Genomic DNA, 20,447 nt, shown 5'->3' with positions numbered 1-20,447 from the left:
AATTTGCGCCCCACAGCTCTGTACTGTCCTCCCATTAGAAGTAACTTGTATATGCAAACATTTGAATATTATTATGATGCTGATGATTATTATTCTTTGCTGTTACTGTTTAGTTTACTTTTTATGCAAATATTCTGCTTATTATTGGTATTTATTTATAGAGAACCACTAATTCTATGTGCTGTACAACCAGTAAGGGGTTCACATACATTACATCAAGATAAGAACAAATACAAGTACAAATACAAAACTAGACATCAGGAGATAAGTAGAAAGAGGATTCTATCTGTAAGGGCTCACAATCTATATGGAAGGGTAGATGGAGACACAAGTCGAGGGAGCAGAGCAGTGCAATTATTGTGTTTCAAAGGCGATTCTAAAAAGGTGGCTTTTTAGATTAGGTTGGAAGGTTTGGAAGGTGGCAGGAAGTCTGACACATTTTGGTAGAAAGTTCCAGAGTATGGGAGATGCATAGGAGATGAAAGCTGGGGGCAGTCTGACACATTTTGGTAGAAAGTTCCAGAGTATGGGAGATGCATAGGACAAGTGCTGGATATGGTTTTGAGAAGAACAAATGGTAATAGGGTTAAGCTGAAGGTCCTGTGAGGATGAGTGTACAGATATATGAATGGGGATAGAGGAGATATCTGTACCAGAAATATAGATTTGTGTGTTATCTGCATATTGAAAGCCATGGGACTTGAGAGATGCCAACAGAGAGGGGGCTAGGTGAAGAGGTAGTATGAGAGTGATAGACAATGAATGTCCGATTGGAGAGGTAGGAGGAGATCCAGAAGAGGACCAGGTCAGTTATGACAAATATTTTGGTTAAATCCAATGATATTAGTAGGAGGTCTTAAATATCTTTTTTTTACTATTAAACTGCATTATATTCTAGAGTGCTACATGTATTCTTGGCCCATACTTAGTGTATTTAGTTACTTTTTTCAATGAATTTGTTTTTCTTTAGCAAATCCTACTAGTTTGTTACAGAATCAAAGATTTTATTTTTTACTTTATTGGAAATACAAATTGAAATGTATTTACCATGGTCCATATAAATATTTTACCCAGTTTGTTACTTAAAGTCAAATATTTAGTCAGCTACTTAGCATTGCAATGAGTCCTGTTTGCAACAACAAAATTCTCCATCAATTAAATTCTCAACTGAAGGCTGTGTTCTTTCCATGGTATTAAAGGCTTAAATTCACTCCAAAAGATTCTACAATCCAACACGGCTAGAGGATGTAAATATGTATGCAGTATACTACTAACAAGTTACCTACAGGTTGCCAGGTTCAAGCAATAAACTTTGAAGTATATTTCTTAATATAAAATATAATGAACTGAAAAGAATGCAGATAAATGTAATTAAAATTATTTATTTATTATCTTATAAAATTATGATAAACTGTATACTTCTCTTAGGCATTTTAATGCAGCTTGAAAAAACATTTCTACATTGCTTTACATATAAGGTTGGGAAAATGTATACATATTTTTTTTCTATATTGATGTTGCCATCTGGGTCCAATATTATGGCAGTATTCTAAATGTCTTAATCATTTATTTTTGTGGCTGCCTCACAGATCCATGTATAAATATGGGATCATGCTCACAGCTGATGATTTCTCAGCACTGTGTCTGAGCCTAGTGACTAAGAGGAAAAACTCAGAACATGTCCTATACTAATCCATGTTTGTGGCCCAGACAGTCCCATAAAAATCTTTGGTGTCACAAAAAAATGGATTGCACACAGTTGTACTACTTTTTCTGGCCAATTTTATGGTTGGTTGTTGGGAAATAATCACATGACCTTATGGGCTGGCCTAGCTCAATCATGGATAATCATTACTACACACGGACCAACTTTGTGGATACACAGCCATGACACATGAAAAATATGTATATGGAAATATGGCCATTACAGCGATAGAGAGCTGACATAGAAAAAAAGGTTTTCACAGTTGGCCGGAATTGTATTGCGATTTTCCGTTCAGGTGCAATTGACACTCTGGTCTATGTGCTAAAACTTTTGATTGCATTTTGCTACTTTTTATGTGGCTGTGGAAAACAAACCCATAGCATAGTAACACTGACAGCGGAGTTATCAAGGGCCAAAAGCCACTTTAATGAATCTGATGGCACAAAGCTCCAATAATAAATTATCCCCATTTATTACAAGGTGTTTAGGTGTTTTGACTGAAAGCAATACCATATCATCACCCTCATACCACTGTGACAGTCAATATGATGTGTTTGTGCTTTTATGCTTCCATTTTTTTCCCCAAACATGTGAGAGAAGAGAATTTCTCCTGGCAACCTCCCTAAACAAGCCATACCTGTTCACTTTTTTTCCAATTGACCCTGGACACTTATGGCAAGTATACTCCTCTTAATCAGCTGTCTTTAAAAGGGTTGTCCACTTTCAGTAAATAATTGATATTATTTGTTTAATGAAAAGTTATAAAATTTTCAAATATACTTTCTCTATCAATTCCTCATGGTTTTGTATTTACTTCCAGTGGATAGAAATCTGTCCATGGTGATGTGATGGACATGTAGGTGCACCAGCAGTTATTATCACTGATAGTAATAAGAGTTGTTTGATACTAATGGCTTGTGCACCTGCACCTCCATCACATCAACATGGACAGATTTCTGTTCACTAGAAGTAAACTTAGAAGCTTTCTATAGAATGACAGCAAGTAGAGATCTAGAAAATAGGGAGGAACTGATACAGAAAGTATATTGTAAAATTGGATTAATTTTCCCTAAACAAACAATAACAATTATTTGTTGAAAGTGGGCAACCCCTTTAATGTCTTAAACTTGTAAATTTGCTACTCAAAAGTTCCAAAGCGTCTCAAAAATGTAAAGCTCCTAACTCTTTCATAGGGGTGGTCATACTAGACTTATGATCAATCAAGAGCTAGCTGCCTACCCTCTTAATTTCTATAGACGCAGTAAAGATGTACTATAATTTTTCACACCCTATCTGTGCAAAATTGGTAGACAAAAAGGTAGAGAAATAAATCAAATTACAAATTTGGCAGACATACAATAGTTCAGGCAGAAAATTAAGTGCCAGCTGGCAATGTGACTATTGCTCACATTCTGATGTGGTTTACAATGTAGATTCAATTATCTGCAGAACTGTTAGCCAACAAGTCCAAACTGGGTCCTATACTGAGGCTTCCAGAGAAAACTGAAAGTGACGATGATGTTGAATTCATAGGGAAGTGGTAGGTCAATTGATTTGATCAAGATTTTCTTTCAGTAGAATTAGGGTGAAGATGGCACATCAATTATACACTGGTTCTTTTTCAGAATCTTTTCTAATATAACTGCTATCATCTCAAGTCCTTGTCTTCATTGTGAGGATATTAAGAAAGAAAGGTGCAGTTGAAGTTAATGGTTCTGCTGTCTATTTTTTCATATTTTGAAGGAAACTGAAAAAATAGCTTTTTTTGGAGACAGCAGCTGACATATACCTAAGTTTTGGGTTGGTTTGGTAGGTGAGACCTAGTTCATGAATCTTTACCCGACTACAGGCGGTCCCCTACTTAAGAACACTCGACTTACATAGTTTCATAGTTTCATAGTTTATACGGTTGAAAAAAGACACTTGTCCATCAAGTTCAACCAAGGAAGGGTAGGGATTGGATGAGGAAGGGATTTAGGGGAAACAATCCTATATAGTATAACAATCAATGTTATTTAGGTGTAAAAAGGCATCTAGACCCTTCTTGAAGCTCTCCGCTGTCCCTGCTGTGACCAGCGCCTGAGGCAGGCTATTCCACAGATTGACAGTTCTCATAGTAAAAAAGCCCTGTCGCCTCCGGTGATTAAACCTTGGTTTCTCCAAATGGAGACAGTGCCCCCTCGTCTTTTCATTTGATTTAATCTGGAACAACTTACCACCATATTTTTTGTATGGACCATTCATATATTTATATAAATTAATCATGTCCCCTCGTAGTCGTCTCTTTTCCAGACTAAATAAATCTAGTTGTTTTAATCTTTCCTCATAACTAAGACCCTCCATATCCCTTATCAGTTTTGTGGCTCTACGTTGAACCCTCTCCAGCTCCAGGGCATCCTTTTTATGGACCGGTGCCCAGAACTGGACAGCATATTCCAGGTGTGGCCGAACCAGTGCCTTGTATAGTGGTAATATTACATCCCTATCACGAGAGTACATTCCATTTTTAATACATGACATGATCCTACTAGCTTTAGAGACAGCTGATTGACATTGCATGCTGTTATTCAATTTATGATCTACTAGTACCCCCAGGTCCTTCTCAACAAGGGACTCTCCCAGATTTACTCCCCCAAGGACATATTTTGCCTTTGGATTATTGGCCCCCAGGTGCATAACCTTACATGTGCCGGTAATGAAGCTTTAGTTTTAATATTGATTCTTATGACAACCCAACATTTTTAAAATCCAATTGTCACAGAGACCAAAAAAGTTTTGGCTGGGATTACAATGATAAAATATACAGTTCCGACTTACTTACAAATTTAACTTAAGAACAAACCTACAGACCCTTTCTTGTATGTAACCCGGGACTGCCTGTATTGGACATTTTTTGTATTTTGTCTTAATCTCAAGAAATACATTCTAGAAGTCAATAAGGTTTTTATAATCCTTTCATGATAAAGGGTGTAATTTCTTCACATTTTGGAACAAGAAGACAAATAAATCAATGTTTGTGGTAGACATAAAACTGAGGAGAAATGTAAGGCCTATTTGAATATTGACTAACACTACTTGGAAGCTTAGATTATAAAAGAATAGAGAGATTAATATTTTTAGGTGAATGCTGGACCTTCACAAATGAATTTCATTTAGAAGATCGGAAAATCATTTCTCAAGAGTTTGCTCTATAGAGAGATTGCTAAATTTAAAAATACAATTAAATTTGAGGTGGGCAGATGAAAAAAAAGAGAGAAAAGGTGAAGTTATATATTGTGCTTGAAGGATCCATCTAATCTCAACCATCCATTAACAATCCATCTAATCTAAACCATGGCAAATAGTCACTAATGAATACAAGGCTTTACACCCCAATGTTGAAAGAAAAAAGAGACTGTTATCTTAGGTAAGATCACAACATCCTTTATCCCGGAAGACATAAATAGTGCAATCTCCTAAGCATGTGACAGTGATGACCTACTGACTGAAATTGATGTGAGATCTGCACCTATGTTTGTACAACTGCTTCATACTATTCAGTTTATTTATTACAAGGCATATTAGCCATAAATTTTAGCGAGTCTGTGATTTCTTTAATGCTTAAGCTGAGAAAGGACATCTTACAAATTTTTCTTACAGGACTATATGATAAAAATCTTTGCCATACGACTATCCATAATTATTTATTATATTGTTAACAGTGACCAAAAAGGTTTTATGTTCAAATAAACTACATAAAAAATAGAAAAAAATCTCTACTATACCCGATGGAGTCCTTCATGGTGGAGGAAAATCCATAGAAGAAAAGAATAAATTGTTGTGGCACCTCCAATGTAAAATAGAAATATTCTTCATTGGTAATTCATTATAAAAAAAAAACATGTAGCAAACATGTGGTTAATAATGCTCTTTGGCTAGTTACAAAACTTTACTCATAAGGCTTTGCAATTAGCTGTAACACATAGGTTTATCTACACCGACCATATTATTTTTTTTAATGAATTACCTATAAAGTAGTAAACTATATCACCATTAAGCATCTCTTCTAACTTTATAGGGGATTCCTGTATCAGGGGTAATAGAGTTTGTTTATCTATGGACATCACACTTGTAGTTGCATGACGAGTTTATTTGAAGTTTATTACATGGGTCATGTTGCATATCTCCTGATGCCACATGCAACCTCTTGCATGGCACAACACTTGCTCGCTATCTTGAAAGGCTTAAAAACTCATTTTACTAGCTCCAGTTAAACCAAGCCTGTCAGCAAGTAGTACTGCCCCCACTTCTCTTTAAATATAACCTGAGTCCATAACACAATTATATTGGGCCAGAAACCAGCCCAGGTATATGTTAGTCTAAGAAGACAAACATGATTGGGATAAAAGATTAGCTTTGCCTAATTCACATGTGCATATATCACCATGTGGAACATCGTAAATTTTTAGTGTTTAATAATGAATTTGAAACTTTTTACTAAAAAGTCCTCCAAGAGATGGATCGTGTTTTTCTAGCTATGAAGTTCTAGCTATGGTTAAATCGAATATTTAATCACCTTAAGGGCACACTAAACAAAATACTATGAGCTCAATGGAAATATTTACTCAATGTTCAGACATGCAAATACAGATGGTATCACAGCAAGTCTCAGCATGTAAATAAAAGTCAAAATCCATATTTTGCACTGCACCGTCACTGGAAGGGGAGCGAGACAAACAACTAGAGGTTTCAACCAGCATACTTTTTGGATTGCCCGTCGGATCACACTGTGATGCAGCAGTGACGCCGCTGATGACGTTTCACTTTTTCCACTGCTACAACTGACACATTAGAACAGTCGCCATAATGAACATTACAACACAATTACAATGATGCAATACCCTGGATATGTTTAGTGCATTCTTTTTAGTGGCATAGAGTATATGTCAATGTATTATAAACAGTTTATATAACAGGAAATGTTGTTTTTTAAGGTGTGTGTGTGCGGAACAAATGTTTTTACTAGGTGACGCATGATTACAACAAATGCATTTTCTGTGTCCACACTTTAAAAAATCTTGTATACTAAGCCAATTTTTGATAGGATAGTTGCATGCACATAGTAGGTGCCCTTTTACACACAAAATTAACTTTTTTAGGTAATATAGTGGCTAGATCATGATCCATATATAGTATTAGAATGTATTTATTGGCAATCCATGTTATTTCTTGATATTGTAAGCTGTATGATGTGGAAAAGTTAACCTCCAGTACATGTTGTCTGTTTGTTGTTTGTTGTTGTTTTCTGACAATAGTTTTGTTCTGGGAATATTATCAACTATTTTATGTGCTCTATTTAGCATCCATTTGGGATATAGTGATAAATCGTCCCTTTTTTGTTGATTTTACTGGTTAAGGTGTCTATGTTAGTACAATTACGTTTCACCCGAATCAGTTCTCCCACAGGTATGTTTTTTTATAACATGTTTAGAATGACATGATTTGGCATTTAGTGTGGAATTCAGCGCTCTGGGTTTTGTATAATGTTCAATACTAACATGACTGGTTCCTGTAAGAGTAATGTCCAAATAATGTACTGTATTATTGGACAGCTCGTGTGTGAACCGCTTGTGATTGATATATTTTAGAAAGTTATGAGCCTCCGATTCCATTCCCTCCCACACCAGGAGTAAAAATCATGACATACATAGGTATATCAATTGCAACACTGAGAATGTAGTCTACCTAGCAGGTTGCACCATTTGCCAAAAACAGTATGTGGGACATACAGCCCTTTGAAAACTAGAATAAGACGGCACTTATCAGATGTCAGTGGTAATACTGTTAATGTCTCGGCCCTATCTAGGCATTTTAGAGAAATGCATAATAAGAACATACAGGGGTTTGCATGGTGTGGGATAGAAAGGGTGTGTAGGCCTAAAAGAGGAGGTGACATGAAGCAGAAACTATTAAATTGGGAAACGTTCTGGATGTTTATGCTGTCTATTTGATATCCAGAGGGTCTCAACAGGAAGTTAGATTTAATACTTACCTATTGATGTTTACATGTTTAATGAATGTTTCTCTGGTTTTAAATAGACAACCCATTGCATTGTATGGCTATTTCTTCTTGGTTTGTATATTCACCGCTCCAGAGGGCATATACAGTATTCATAACAGTTTAATATGGCCCGTTATGTAAATGGAGTGTATTATGTGACACATCTCCATTGTGTTAGATAATGAAACCAAAAATTGTGTTTTTAACAGTTTTTATGCTTATATACACACTTGATATGTTTCAGGCACTGTCATGCATAAGTAACATACTTAGATACACCTCCCTTGTCCACGCTTGTCCGGGTTTCCATGGTGAGTTATAAACAAGTCTCATCATTAGTCACGTGATTAATCATGTGCCCTTTAGCCCCACCCCCTGTGAAGAGCATGCTGGTAGTCACGTGATCTGTCATGTGATCTCACTGGTAGCAATGGTGTCCCACCACACATGGTAGAGGGATTATGGGTTTTTGCAGTTTCTCTGGGGTTTTTTGAGTGATTGTATTGCATTACTTTTGGTGTATGTGGTTTGAAGGTGTGTCTCTTTCTTGATACCTAAATGCATGACAGTGCATAATGTGAAGTCATGAGTGAGAAGCACTAGCGTCGAAACGCGCTGATCGTTGATTTTGCTGTTTCCGTGTTGCACCCCAATTGGAATGAAATAAAGGATGAAGCTTTCTTAACACAGTACAAGTGTGGCTTTCTAAGAGTGCGGTCTATTCCTATTTTTCTGCATACTAGGTTTCTGGAGTTGAGGACCTATAGGAGTGCTCCATGGGTTTATGGGTGATTTATGGGTGATTGGGTGAGCAAACAAGATTTTCTTTTCTTTTTACTAAGGTGTCTATGTTAGTACAATTACGCTTCACCCGAATCAGTTCTCCCACAGGTATGTTTTTTAGAACATGTTTAGAATGACATGATTTGGCATTTAGTGTGGAATTCAGTGCTATGGGTTTTGTATAATATTCAATACTAACATGACTGGTTCCTGTAAGAGTAATGTCCAAGTAATGTACTGTAATATTAGACAGCTCGTGTGTGAACCGCTTGTGCTTGATATATTTTAGAAAGTTAGGAGCCTCCGATTCGATTCCCTCCCACACCAGGAGGAGATCATTGATATAGCGACGATACCACCTGACGTGGGATAAGAAGGGATTATCGGAAGTGAAGAGAAATTGTTCTTCCTATATAGCCATGTATAAATTGGCTAATGATAGGGAGCACTTGCCCTCCATCACTGCCCTGCATCTCTGAACAAACAATGAACTCTTTCATAACATCAGAATACATACGAAATCTGTTCAAGAAAGAACACAGACTGTGTATGGCAATATCATGGTTAAGAGATGGGTATAGTCCTACCACGTCACAGGTGAGCCAGTGGTATTCTTTAATAAAAAGTGATCAAAAGGTCCCACAGTCCCCAAAATGGTAGCAATAAAAATGTCAGCTCTTCCAGGAAAAAATGGCACCTTACACAACTCAACACTACTAAATATGAAAAAGTTATTGGAGTCAAAATATTTTTTTGTACAAAAGGTTTTAATTTTTTAAAATTCATTAACACCTTCTAAAACCTATATAAATGTGGCATTTATCTTTGGTACCCTGTTATCAAACCAAACCAAAGAATAAATTAGAGATGCCATTTGGGGTGTACAGTGAAAGAGGCTAAAAACAGAGGCCACAAGAAAAAAGAGCAAATGCAGTGTCTTGCAATTTTACCACATTTTAAATTTTATTTCCACTTCCCAGTACTTGGCATGAAATATAAAATACAGCCACTAAGAAGCACAATTTGTTATGCAGAAAACAAGCCCTCACATAGCTCTGTACACGGAAAAAAAAGTTAGTAATTTTTGACAGTGAGAAGTAATAAACAGAAAGTAAAATGGAAAAAGATCATCAGTGGCAAGGGGTTAAAATGACCCCTATACCACATGCTAAAAAGTTTGTGGTACCAGAGGCCACATTCATACATGGCATTTGGCTTGCCTTTTGAAACGCAATCCAAAGGCTCCACTCATGGATCACATATTTTGGTAACATTGGGGCACATTGACTTACCCGGTCCAGTCGCGATCCAGCGGCGCGTTCTCTGCTCTGGATTCGGGTCCGGCCGGGATTTATGAATGTAGTTCTTCCGCCGTCCACCAGGTGGCGCTGCTGCACTGAAAGTCATCTCATCGCGCCGGAATACACCGCGCTGGACCAGGTGAAGGTAAGCGCTCCCCAAGCGACACTTTTTCGGTTTTTAAATGCGGCGGTTTTTCCGTCGGGTTTTCGTTCGGCCACGCCCCTCGATTTCCTTCGCGCGCATGCCGGCGCCGATGCGCCACAATCCCTGGGCAATTCAGGTACAATCGGCGCAAATCGGAAATATTCGGGTAACACGTCGGGAAAACGCGAATCGGGCCCTTAGTAAATGACCCCCATTGTGTTTCAAACATGTTCATTAAATGCAAAGGAAATGCAATCTTACCTCAATGTGCGGTCGCAGGCGTCGCCTTTGCATTGCATTTCAAAATGCATCCAAAATTCCACTTGTGAACGCAGCCCCAGGGGCTCTACAAACACGTCATGGCACCTATGAAAACTATTCTGTCCTACAAAACCCCAATGGTGCTCCTTTCATTTTGTGCCCGCCATGTGCCCTTACTACAGTTTCATCCACATTTGGGGTGTCCTCTTATTCAGAAGAAACTGCACAATATATTCGTAAATGATAAAAATTAGTAAATTCAAATCAAACTTTCATTTTATTTGAATTTCTGTAAAATACATAAAGGGTAAACAAGCTGTTTTGAATAGTTGAGGGGTTAAGTTAATAGAAAGGGGTGGTATGTGTGGGGTTTCTATTAACAGAACTTCCAAAACCCCTATAGAAATTAAATGGTCTGTAAAATAATTGAAAATTTTCTTGAAAATTTAAGAGAATGATATTCCATTTGCAATGTTTCTAGCATTATAATAAAACAAAGGACACTTATAAAATAAGGCCAACACAAAGCTGAGATGGTTAAATGTTAGTTAGTAACTAATTTGGGTAGTAGAATTTTGAAAATAAGTTTACCAAATTCACCTTTTTTCATAAACATATGCTAAATATATCAACCAAAATTTACCACTAAGCACAAAATGTCATGAAAAAACCAACTCAAAAATATTTGGGTATTTGACACATACAGCTTTTGAAAAATAGGCCTTTTATCAAACTCAAATAAGCTTGTCACTAAGGGGTGAACTGGAGACTATAGTTAGAATAAAAAAAAGTATGAAAAACCTAGGGACCAACATGAGAAAATCAAATAAATTCACATTAATTCTAATAGTCTGTTCTGAAATAAAAGTATGTACCACAAGACAATGTTAAGAAGTATGAGAATGTTAATAAGCAGACAGTGTTCCCAGCGCCTTTCACAGAAACTAGTCAATACACAAGGGACAGTTAGGCTTAGCCTTAGCAATGGATGTATTAATATGATGTGAGACAGAAGAAATGTTGACAACATACAGATTGTCATTCATTAAATAGAGTTGTCCAAAGCAAACGGATTGGCCATCTCCATTGCAGGAATAGGAATTTGCAGTATAAAAATTGAAAAGCCTAATTAAAAAGTGACAGGAATAAAAGATAAACTAAGCTAAACCTATACTCTGTGCAAGATCCATTGTTAAAAATGTGGGACACATAATCTAGGATTTAATGGTATTTTTTAATAAGCCCAAAATGCATAATACATGGAAAGCCCATATTTTCATAAAATGTGAAAAATAAGAATATGTTGTACAAAGCTTTTACCCCAGATTTAAAGGTATATACAATCTTCATTATTGTGATGTTTGCAGTGTTAATAAGCTATAGTTTTCACTGACACCCCTTGGACACATAGGTACAGGAAGGCACAGAGGTTGGCTCACTTGATTTCCGGCATCATATTTACCCACAACCCTGAAAGGTTGACACTTGCCCCAGTAATACAGAGTTCTGATAGCCAGTAGTATTGCTGTCAGCATCTTGTTAGACATAAGCCTGATCTGTAACATGATTATATCGGGGATTCATGGATCGAGGTTAAAGAACAACCCAAGTTAAATATAGATATTTAATTTCCTTAAGGGCACACTAGACAAACACAATACACACAAGCAATATATGTGTACAGTGGACAGAATTCCAAGATACAGGTAGGGGGTACAAACAAGTTAACAGATGAACAATAAAAGCTAGTTCCCATGTGTTGCTGCCAACACTGGAAGGAGAGTGAAATGGGTGGTCTTTAGGGTTTCTTCCAGCATGATGCTAAGGAGTCTTAAAGGCTAGGTTACCATATTTTTCGGACTATAAGGCGCACACAAAAAATCCTTTGATTCTCTCAGAAATCAAAGGCGCACATTATAGTCCAGTGCACCTTATATATGAACCACACTTACAGACAACAGCTGCCTTGAACTGTGCACAGGTCTGCTACCTGCTGGTCATTCATCCTTGTAATCAGGTGCGCCTTGTAATCTGATGCGCCTTATATATGATCCTAGACATTTTAGCAGGCATTTATTGATTGTGCGCCTTATACTCTGGTGCGCCTCATAGTCTGAAAAAAAAATATATGCCCTGCTTGCCCCCAGGACCTGGGTCCAGTGAACTGTAATCTCAAGACACATGATGTTTCAGAACATCCTTAAAGGACTTGGCCACTTTAACTCAATTTTTGTTGTAATGTATGCGTAAGTGTGTGGGGCAGGATATCATGTAATTTACCAATATACATTTATTGAAAGTTTTTCTCTGCTTTCTTGATATGTATAGTGAATCCTCCTGTTTTTACCTCATCATCCAGATATTCCTGTCCATAAAATGGCCACAGATGGAGAGTCACGTGATCTGTAACTGGCAATTGTTCATGGACAGATCACATGACCCTCCATCTGCAGCCATTTTATGGTCAGGAATGACTGGCCGAGGAGGTAAAAACAGGAGGATTCACTTTTTATATAAAAAAAACAGAGCAGAACTTTTTATAAATGTGTATTGGTAAATTACCTAAAATACTGCCTTCCACATAGCACAAAAACATGAGGCAAAGTGGCCAACCCCTTGAATGGGAGGTCAAACAATGATTCTGGACCTCCAGTTCATTAGGACATCTACAATGTTTCCATTGAGAGTTCCAGGTAACTTCTCACCCAAAGATTCTATAACAGATCGAGATACAGACTGGCATCTCCCCTCCCCTTCGGATCAGAAATGTACCTGGTATGTGGCTATGAAGTTGTGATCCAGAGATTGTTTTGCAGTTGGGTGGATTTAAGAAGATTTCTGGTGCCAGCCTGACTGACTAATGTCTGACCAAGGTGTGAACACCAGCCTTTCAAGTCAGATCCCTTTGGGTGCTGCTTGTGAATGCACATGAAAAACTTGGCATGTGACGACCTTTCTATATATTCCTATATACGCTACAAATCTCAAAATGTGTCACAACATAATACAAGCAGATGTTGTGTAGGCACAAACTGGATAAACAAAAGTATATTATTCATAAGTCTTTATTATTAGCATTCTTTTAGATTATTGACATAAAAAACAAAAAATTAAGAATATATATAATGGGGTTTTCTAAATGTAGATAAACTATAAATATATTTTCTAGTTTTTATTTCATAGTATACAAAGCTATTCTGTTATTGGATCAATACAAAAGCTTCCTGTATTATTTGTAGCAGCAGCTACAGCTAATGTTTTAGGAACATACTGAATTTAGATGATAATACACCGGGAATAAACCGGTATGAGTCCGTAAACATTGGTTTGTTCTTTTACAGTGCATGGTTAATGTCAGAGGCAAATAAAACATTTCCAAAAAGATATTGGACAACAAAGCTTGTCCACAGAAGAACACAAAGTTAACAGAGGACAGAAGAGCACAGTACAAACTTGTAGAAAAATCACAATTTTTTTTGAGACTTACTAAAATTTTGTACCCAAAGCAAACTTTACAAACTTTACTAGCTCTATGCGAAAGTGAATGGTGGTTATGTAACACTGGACAGTATAGATGCTTTACAGAATCATTGTACTTTCTGGTTTACCGTATATACTCGATCTAAGCCGATCCAAGTATAAGGCGAGGCCTTTAATTTTTTACTTGAGTATAAGCCGAGTCTGGGTTTTCAGCACATTTTTGTGCTGAAAAACTAGGCTTATACTCGGGTATATATGGTAAATATATATGAAAAACCTTTGCCATTCTCATTGACAAAAGTCTATTTTGGTGGTGAACAATACTAAGTGAATGTCACTATTTAGTAGTGTGGGCAGGGCAGTACTGGCAGTACTGCTGTATGAGGCCTTGTCAAAATTCAAGGAACAGGGGATCTGGTGATGGGTCCCCTTTCCTTAGAAGTGTGGCACATTACTTCACTACTTGATTTGGCCTTCTGGCTACTTTCTGAAGATTGGGTGAATGACTGACACAGCTTGTAGGTATAAGTTATATGTAGGTCATATGGTGCACTGTAGTAAACTATAATGTGTGCTGGAATCAAAACTCCTGATTGATTGTGAGAACCCAGAACACACGATATTGTCAAATTATACCTGTACAACATTACCCGATATCACTGTCTAATACTGATTGCAAACTGCCAAAATATGACAACATACTGCCACCAGACCTAATGTATCTACACATTATCATATATTACCATGTCACTACGATGACTTAATAAAACTTCCATATTGTAACTGAATGGAAAGCAGAATACAAAGACCTATAATACCAATTATAAATACCAATTATATAAAGATTTTATTTTCTTAAATTTGTATCTGACACTAGCACAGACATCATAAAAACTATTTAAAAAGTACATCAAAGGAATCTCTATCTATTTTTCTATCTATCAATCTATCTATCTTGTTAGTATAATTCAGATTTGCATGCTGTTCAATGATAGTTAACCATTTAGTTACTACTTCACCTTTTATTTTTTTTGATGATTTTTGTTTTATAGGCTCCATTGGCTTCTGTAGGATATATGTGGGCTGAATAAAGACATATAGCTGGCTATAGTTATATAGCTATAAGACTAGCACTGCATTCCCTTTCTATGAATTCTTGTTGTCTTTATTATGCCAACGTTTTCTGAGATACTATTAGACCCCCTTTCAAAATACTATACATGTTCGATATACTGCTTCTTTTTTCTTTGTGTCTATTTGCATCTACTTGGTATTTATTATTTTACTTTCTGCTTCCAGGCACCAAATGAATAGTTGGCAGCAAAGTTTAATACGTTCTGGTAAACACTCATGCTGTAACTTTAATTAAATACCTTTCAGACAGTGCTACAACACTTTGATGGAAGTGCTGACACATGAACACAGCTTCATTCCTGATTTCCTGTGACATTTCCACATCATCAAGAAAATGATTCGCCACCTTCTCAAGAGCATCTTCGGGCCATGCCTGTGGAAAATAAAATGTTTATTTTGCTTAGAGAAAAGCTAAACACAATCATAAGAATTGCTACACAAATGTGCAAAAATAAATATACATACTATACTAATTATGAATGTTTTATTTTTATATAGTTCTACTAGATGAAACATAATCTTTACGAGCTCTCTAAAGGGCCAGGGCCTAGGGTGACAAGAAGGATATTTCCTCAGAAGAAGGAATTTGTTTTATTATTTTTATCCGACCTGGCTAGACGTTTGTGAGACTGACAGTGTGCAATAAGCCATAGGACTGTAGAAACAAGTAATAGTAGTCTATAAAAGTAGAGTATAAGGCAGTGCTGCCAAACCTTTTACAGACTGAGTGCCCACAACAACAAAAAACAACATTGCAATTTAAGCAGTAACTTATTGCTCCCTGCTTTCTTGCAGCTGGTAATCATATTGGCATTGTAATGACACCAATATAGTAGAAAGAAGGAGGAGAATTTGGATTGTTGTTGTTCAGAGTCCACTGAACAGAAAAAATTGTGGGGCTTTAAAACAACCCTTATCATGGCACATCCTGGGTTGCTTGGGACTGCAGGAGGAGGCCTTGAGTCTTTTCTGGTAAACTCTGTGCTGGGTTGACACCCTGGGTGCTCATAATTAGGGGTCTGAGCGCCACCTCTGGTACCTGTACCATAGGTTCAACACCTGGTATAGGGGTTATAGAATATAGCCATGGGAACCCAGTAGCTAATACTTGTATAGTATATGTGAATACAACCTTACAGTATGGCAGATATATTCTTTTACTGTAAGGTAATGATTTCCAAATTCTTTCCGTGTCTTTTGTTATAACGCAGGAATAAATGGCTAAATTATCCAAATCATCACAACTGATGAATTACGCTAAGCTAAAGTTTTATAGCCGATATCTTTCATTAAGAATGACCAAACATTATTACACTGACTCAGAAGTAAGCCAATCACGTTGAGAAGTATAAATGGAGATGTAATGTAATAAGCCTTAGTGCCAAGAGTAGTGTGAGCTGTAAATAAGGCCATGCCTTATGACTTTTTGATTGGTCATTTGGAGACATACCCAGAAACATAAATTTAACTAAAAAATATCTGTCATCAAAATAAAGCATCATAAACCAGTGTAATTTTCTCCAGGCACAGTGACTGTGGTAATCTTCTTATATTTGTTATCCATGGCCCCCTTCCTTCTAAAATATTCTTTTATAATTATGTTAATGAGCCTACTGCAGCTTCACGGCTGTTACAGTGCTCTGAAGCACTTCCTCCCTCCCACTGTGTGAGATTACAGCAGCTACATGGAGGGGGGAAGTTCTGAGGGAGCCGGAGGAGGTTTATCCCTGGTTTATCATGCCTGATTTTGATTTCTTTTAAAGATTTAGACACAATACAACACAACTTCATATAAATTCTTCAGGTGTTGGGTCTTTTTATTTCCACATAGAAGTAAACAGATCACAGTTGGATGCTCAAGAAATGTTTCTAAGAACAAACTTCCTGACTGTATATTCAGTGAATCCATGTAGGATGCGTAAACTGTACATTCTCCATTTTGCCACAAATGGATTAACGTTGTTTCCACCTTTACTACTATGTTTGGATTTATTGTGAATATATTTGCAGTATGTCTGCTTAAACATATACAGTGAATTTGTTGTTTCTGTGCTATTTTCTCTATTGCTTTGTCTCTTGCAGATAGCTTTACATATGGTTACAAGAGTAGGATCTGGATAAAACTTCTAATAGCAGTCCAGAAAATTGAGAGACTAAATTTGTTGTTTAGTTGTTGTGGGAGTTGCCTAACTCTTGTACAGGTGTACTAAGACTGAGGTAGTTTGTTGGCATTTACAGGACATTGCTCTGGGAAGGGGGAGGCGGGTGACAGCTCAGGATGGAAGTGATTTTGCTGCTGTACCTAGCAAAACCAACACATCATAGCTGAGTGGCTTAGCCATTAAAAAGGAATATCTACTGGCCCATTACACAGGCTGACAAAGCTGACAAGGGTCTCTGTTAGCCACAATATTTCAAACCAATACATATATTTCCTTTTCTGTAATGAATAGGTGTCTGCAAATACTTTTTTCAAAAATAATAAAGGTTCCCATTTTTAGCCATCACTCCATTCAGTATATCTAACATTTCCAAAGATGTTAATGAAAGTGCTGGCAAAACCTGCCCAAAAAAGCTCCAACACCTATATACCAAATCTTCAGTTTACTTGCTATATTTGGGAATCAATCTTACTGGGCTATGTGGTTCTATTTGATTGTTTAGAAAGTGGAACAGTCATCAAAGGGGGTTTAGTACATGTATAGAATCACAAACTACTATATTTCACCTGGAACCAGTCAATGGTGCAGCAGTTTACAATAGATGAATAATAACGAAGATGGTCACGAAAAGCTTCTCCAGTCGGACTAAATGCTAGTACAACATGAAGGTTTCTTCGTATACGATTTATAAATTTATTGTAAAAGTCTGATGGCGTGCTCTCACTTGGTATTTCATGAGCTGGTATCATCTGGCGCATCTGCAAAATTATGAAAAACAATGGTAACACTTCTCAATAGCTAATGCATTAAATTTAACGTATCTCCCACTAAATAATTATAGCCTGGTGACAACATTATTAATGAGTGACTCCTATCATATAGGTGTAAATGATACCAGCAAAGTGGTGGTTAATACCATATAATGGTGATATAAAATATTACAAATGTATTTCTCATTGATAAAGTAAAGATTAGCTAAACTCTTCTAAGATGATAGATATCAGGAAAAGAATGGTGGGGCATACTAAATTTTAACATGTCCAATTATGTGTTTTACATGAACATAAATCATTGTCAAGCAACTCCCCTTACTTTGTTTATGAATTTGTAAGTACGGTTGAAAAACAATACAGTACATAATGCTTAAAGATAACATGGCAGTTAATTTAACCACTTAAAAACTTCATTAAAATATATTTTTATAAATCATGGCTCTTATCCCTCAATGATTCCTTTCCATTACTGCAAGGTTAAAAATCAGTTTGTAATCTTATATGCAAATCACCTGAGATGACTCCAGTCATAGAAAGTGAGTCCTGTATATTTATGGTTCCCCTGCATAGCTTGTCTCTTTCTTCCTGCCTTACAGGTCTCACTGCTACTACTATTCTGCCTGTATGGAATTAGTAGTTAGGGGCCATTGACCATTTTTCTGACACATACAACTCTGTTTACTCATTGTCGGGGGTGGGAAATGCTCCGCAGTGCCTTGCAGGAACCTTGAGATAGAGAGACATGTGACTTGCTGAAGAGAATTCTTAAGGTGGGGTGAGCAAGTGTGAGAGAGAGACAGTGGATGTGTGTGACTGGCTCTGCTACATCATTAACCACTTCCTCAGGTGAGGGTTGACAGAGACACTGGCTATGTGAAGGGAAATTCTCTTCAGGGAGTCACAAGTTACTTACATTCATTAGGGGTGCAAGTTTACCATTGTCAGTATCAAGTGAGGAGGCAGGGCAGCTTGACTGTATATGGCAGCTCCCTGTCTAAATAACTGGAGCAGAGGACATCAATAAAATATTTTTTTTAGACAAATGGTGGTTCTAATCCCATGGATAAAGGCATCAGTGGAACATGTATAATGACATCTAAATGGTTCACTATGTGGTTTGTGGTGGGATCGCTGTTGACAGGTTCTCTTTAAAATAAATTCAGTCTTTTAACAACTTACGCATTAATAAAATAGTACTACACATTTTTGCCCATCAAATATTGTGATGACTACACTATGAAAATCATAAATGAAACCGATTTACAATTTATAGCAAAAATATTCATGCCTTATGCTTATATTATATTATACTTATATTGGGTGAAAAGTTCAACAACTCAAAAATAATTCTGCCAACAGCTGCTTCTCACCTTTGCAAAGCAAAATACACAGAATTACCAGAGGTGTTCACAGATGTTGGCAGGGAACTTTGGTCAATTGGCCATGAACTTTTTACTTGCTGAAAGTAAAACAGTGAACATATTTCCTACAAAAATATTATTTGTATCAAGCAAAATATTGACCTTTTCTGTAAAAGCTCTTATTTTAAGATTTGCCAAGATCTGAACCTGCAAGTATATACACAAGCATTACTGGAAGCTTAAAAAAAGTTAATATTGAGATGAGCAGGTTGGTCAAAATTTGTGCTTGATGGATATGTCTGAATTTCACAGAAGTCCAGACTTCAGGTTAACCATTCATCTGAACACAAACCCCAATTGAAGTAAATGGGGATCTGAATTTTTAACACCCAAAAATCGCTGTAAAATGGGGGTAGTAAGTGGTAAAGGGGTGAAAATGGTGGAAATAACAAAATGGGTTAGGGAAAGTGTGTAAAATAATAACATAAAATAAAAAAATAAACAAAGAGAAAATCTGTAAAAAAAAATCACAGCTCATGCAATTGCTCTTGGTGTTCAGACCGAGTTCTACTTCTTGCGGTAAAAGAAGCAATGGGAAAACAATAAAGCCTTCCTCTCACTGCGGCTAAAGGCATGTTTAGACCCAGTTATCTACAAAAAAGATTTAAGTGGAAGTTGAAAAACAAGACATGCTGCCTCTCACTGCATTTTAAAACTCTAGTAATGTGGACTGTCAGAATTTCAAGTTCCGAGAAGTGATGTACCAGGAATTTGGAATTCAAACAGTTCAAGTCCCAGGAATACAGAATTTGAAAATTCAAGTTGAAATTGCAAGAACGGGTAAAATTAAAATTCAAGTTAAAGTCAGACAGCCACCGTCATCAGAGTTTTACAGCTGCCTATCTCAACCAGCCTGAATGGGAGCATTTCAAAGGCCAGCCATTTTGAAATTCTCCTATTCAGGGCCAGAGCTTGTGCATACAATGGGCTAAACTTCTCTTTTCTCTCCATTATTTGGAAAATGTAGAGCTGAATGGATGATGTGGTCAGGCAAGGTGCTGGTACAGGTTGAGTCAACTGAAGCAGCATGGAGAGCCTTAGGTGTCTCCACCACTGCATGTTTACTCTGCATGTGTCTGGTTATACATGAGGTGCTTGTATTGTAAAAGATACTTTATGGGCTGGTATCACAATGTGGCTACAGGCTGCACCTTGCCACACTTTTGCTCATTCTGCCAGCTATCCAGGGCATCCCGACCACTATCCCTTTGTCCACAGTATCACTTCCTTCCATTCAATGTC

The 20,447-nt window shown here is 36.9% G+C and overlaps 1 protein-coding gene across 3 annotated transcripts in view; it reads right to left on the bottom strand.

Moving 5' to 3' along the window:
• The window catches only part of LOC140126705 (dynein axonemal heavy chain 3-like), an 883,215-nt gene that overhangs the window by 241,589 nt on the left and 621,179 nt on the right, over positions 1-20,447 (bottom strand). For all 3 annotated transcript variants that reach the window (XM_072146467.1, XM_072146468.1, XM_072146466.1), the window contains exons 51-52: positions 17,578-17,769; positions 15,089-15,222 (exon numbers count right to left, since the gene is read on the bottom strand). In XM_072146467.1, the coding sequence (XP_072002568.1) occupies positions 15,089-15,222; positions 17,578-17,769 (326 nt within the window). The remainder of the gene's footprint in view (positions 1-15,088; positions 15,223-17,577; positions 17,770-20,447) is intronic.

This window comes from Engystomops pustulosus, chromosome 4 (genome assembly GCF_040894005.1).
Source record: "Engystomops pustulosus chromosome 4, aEngPut4.maternal, whole genome shotgun sequence".
Lineage (NCBI taxonomy): Eukaryota > Metazoa > Chordata > Amphibia > Anura > Leptodactylidae > Engystomops > Engystomops pustulosus.
The sequence above is the reverse complement of the archived record's forward strand: the minus strand, read 5'-3'. Positions and strand labels throughout refer to the sequence as shown.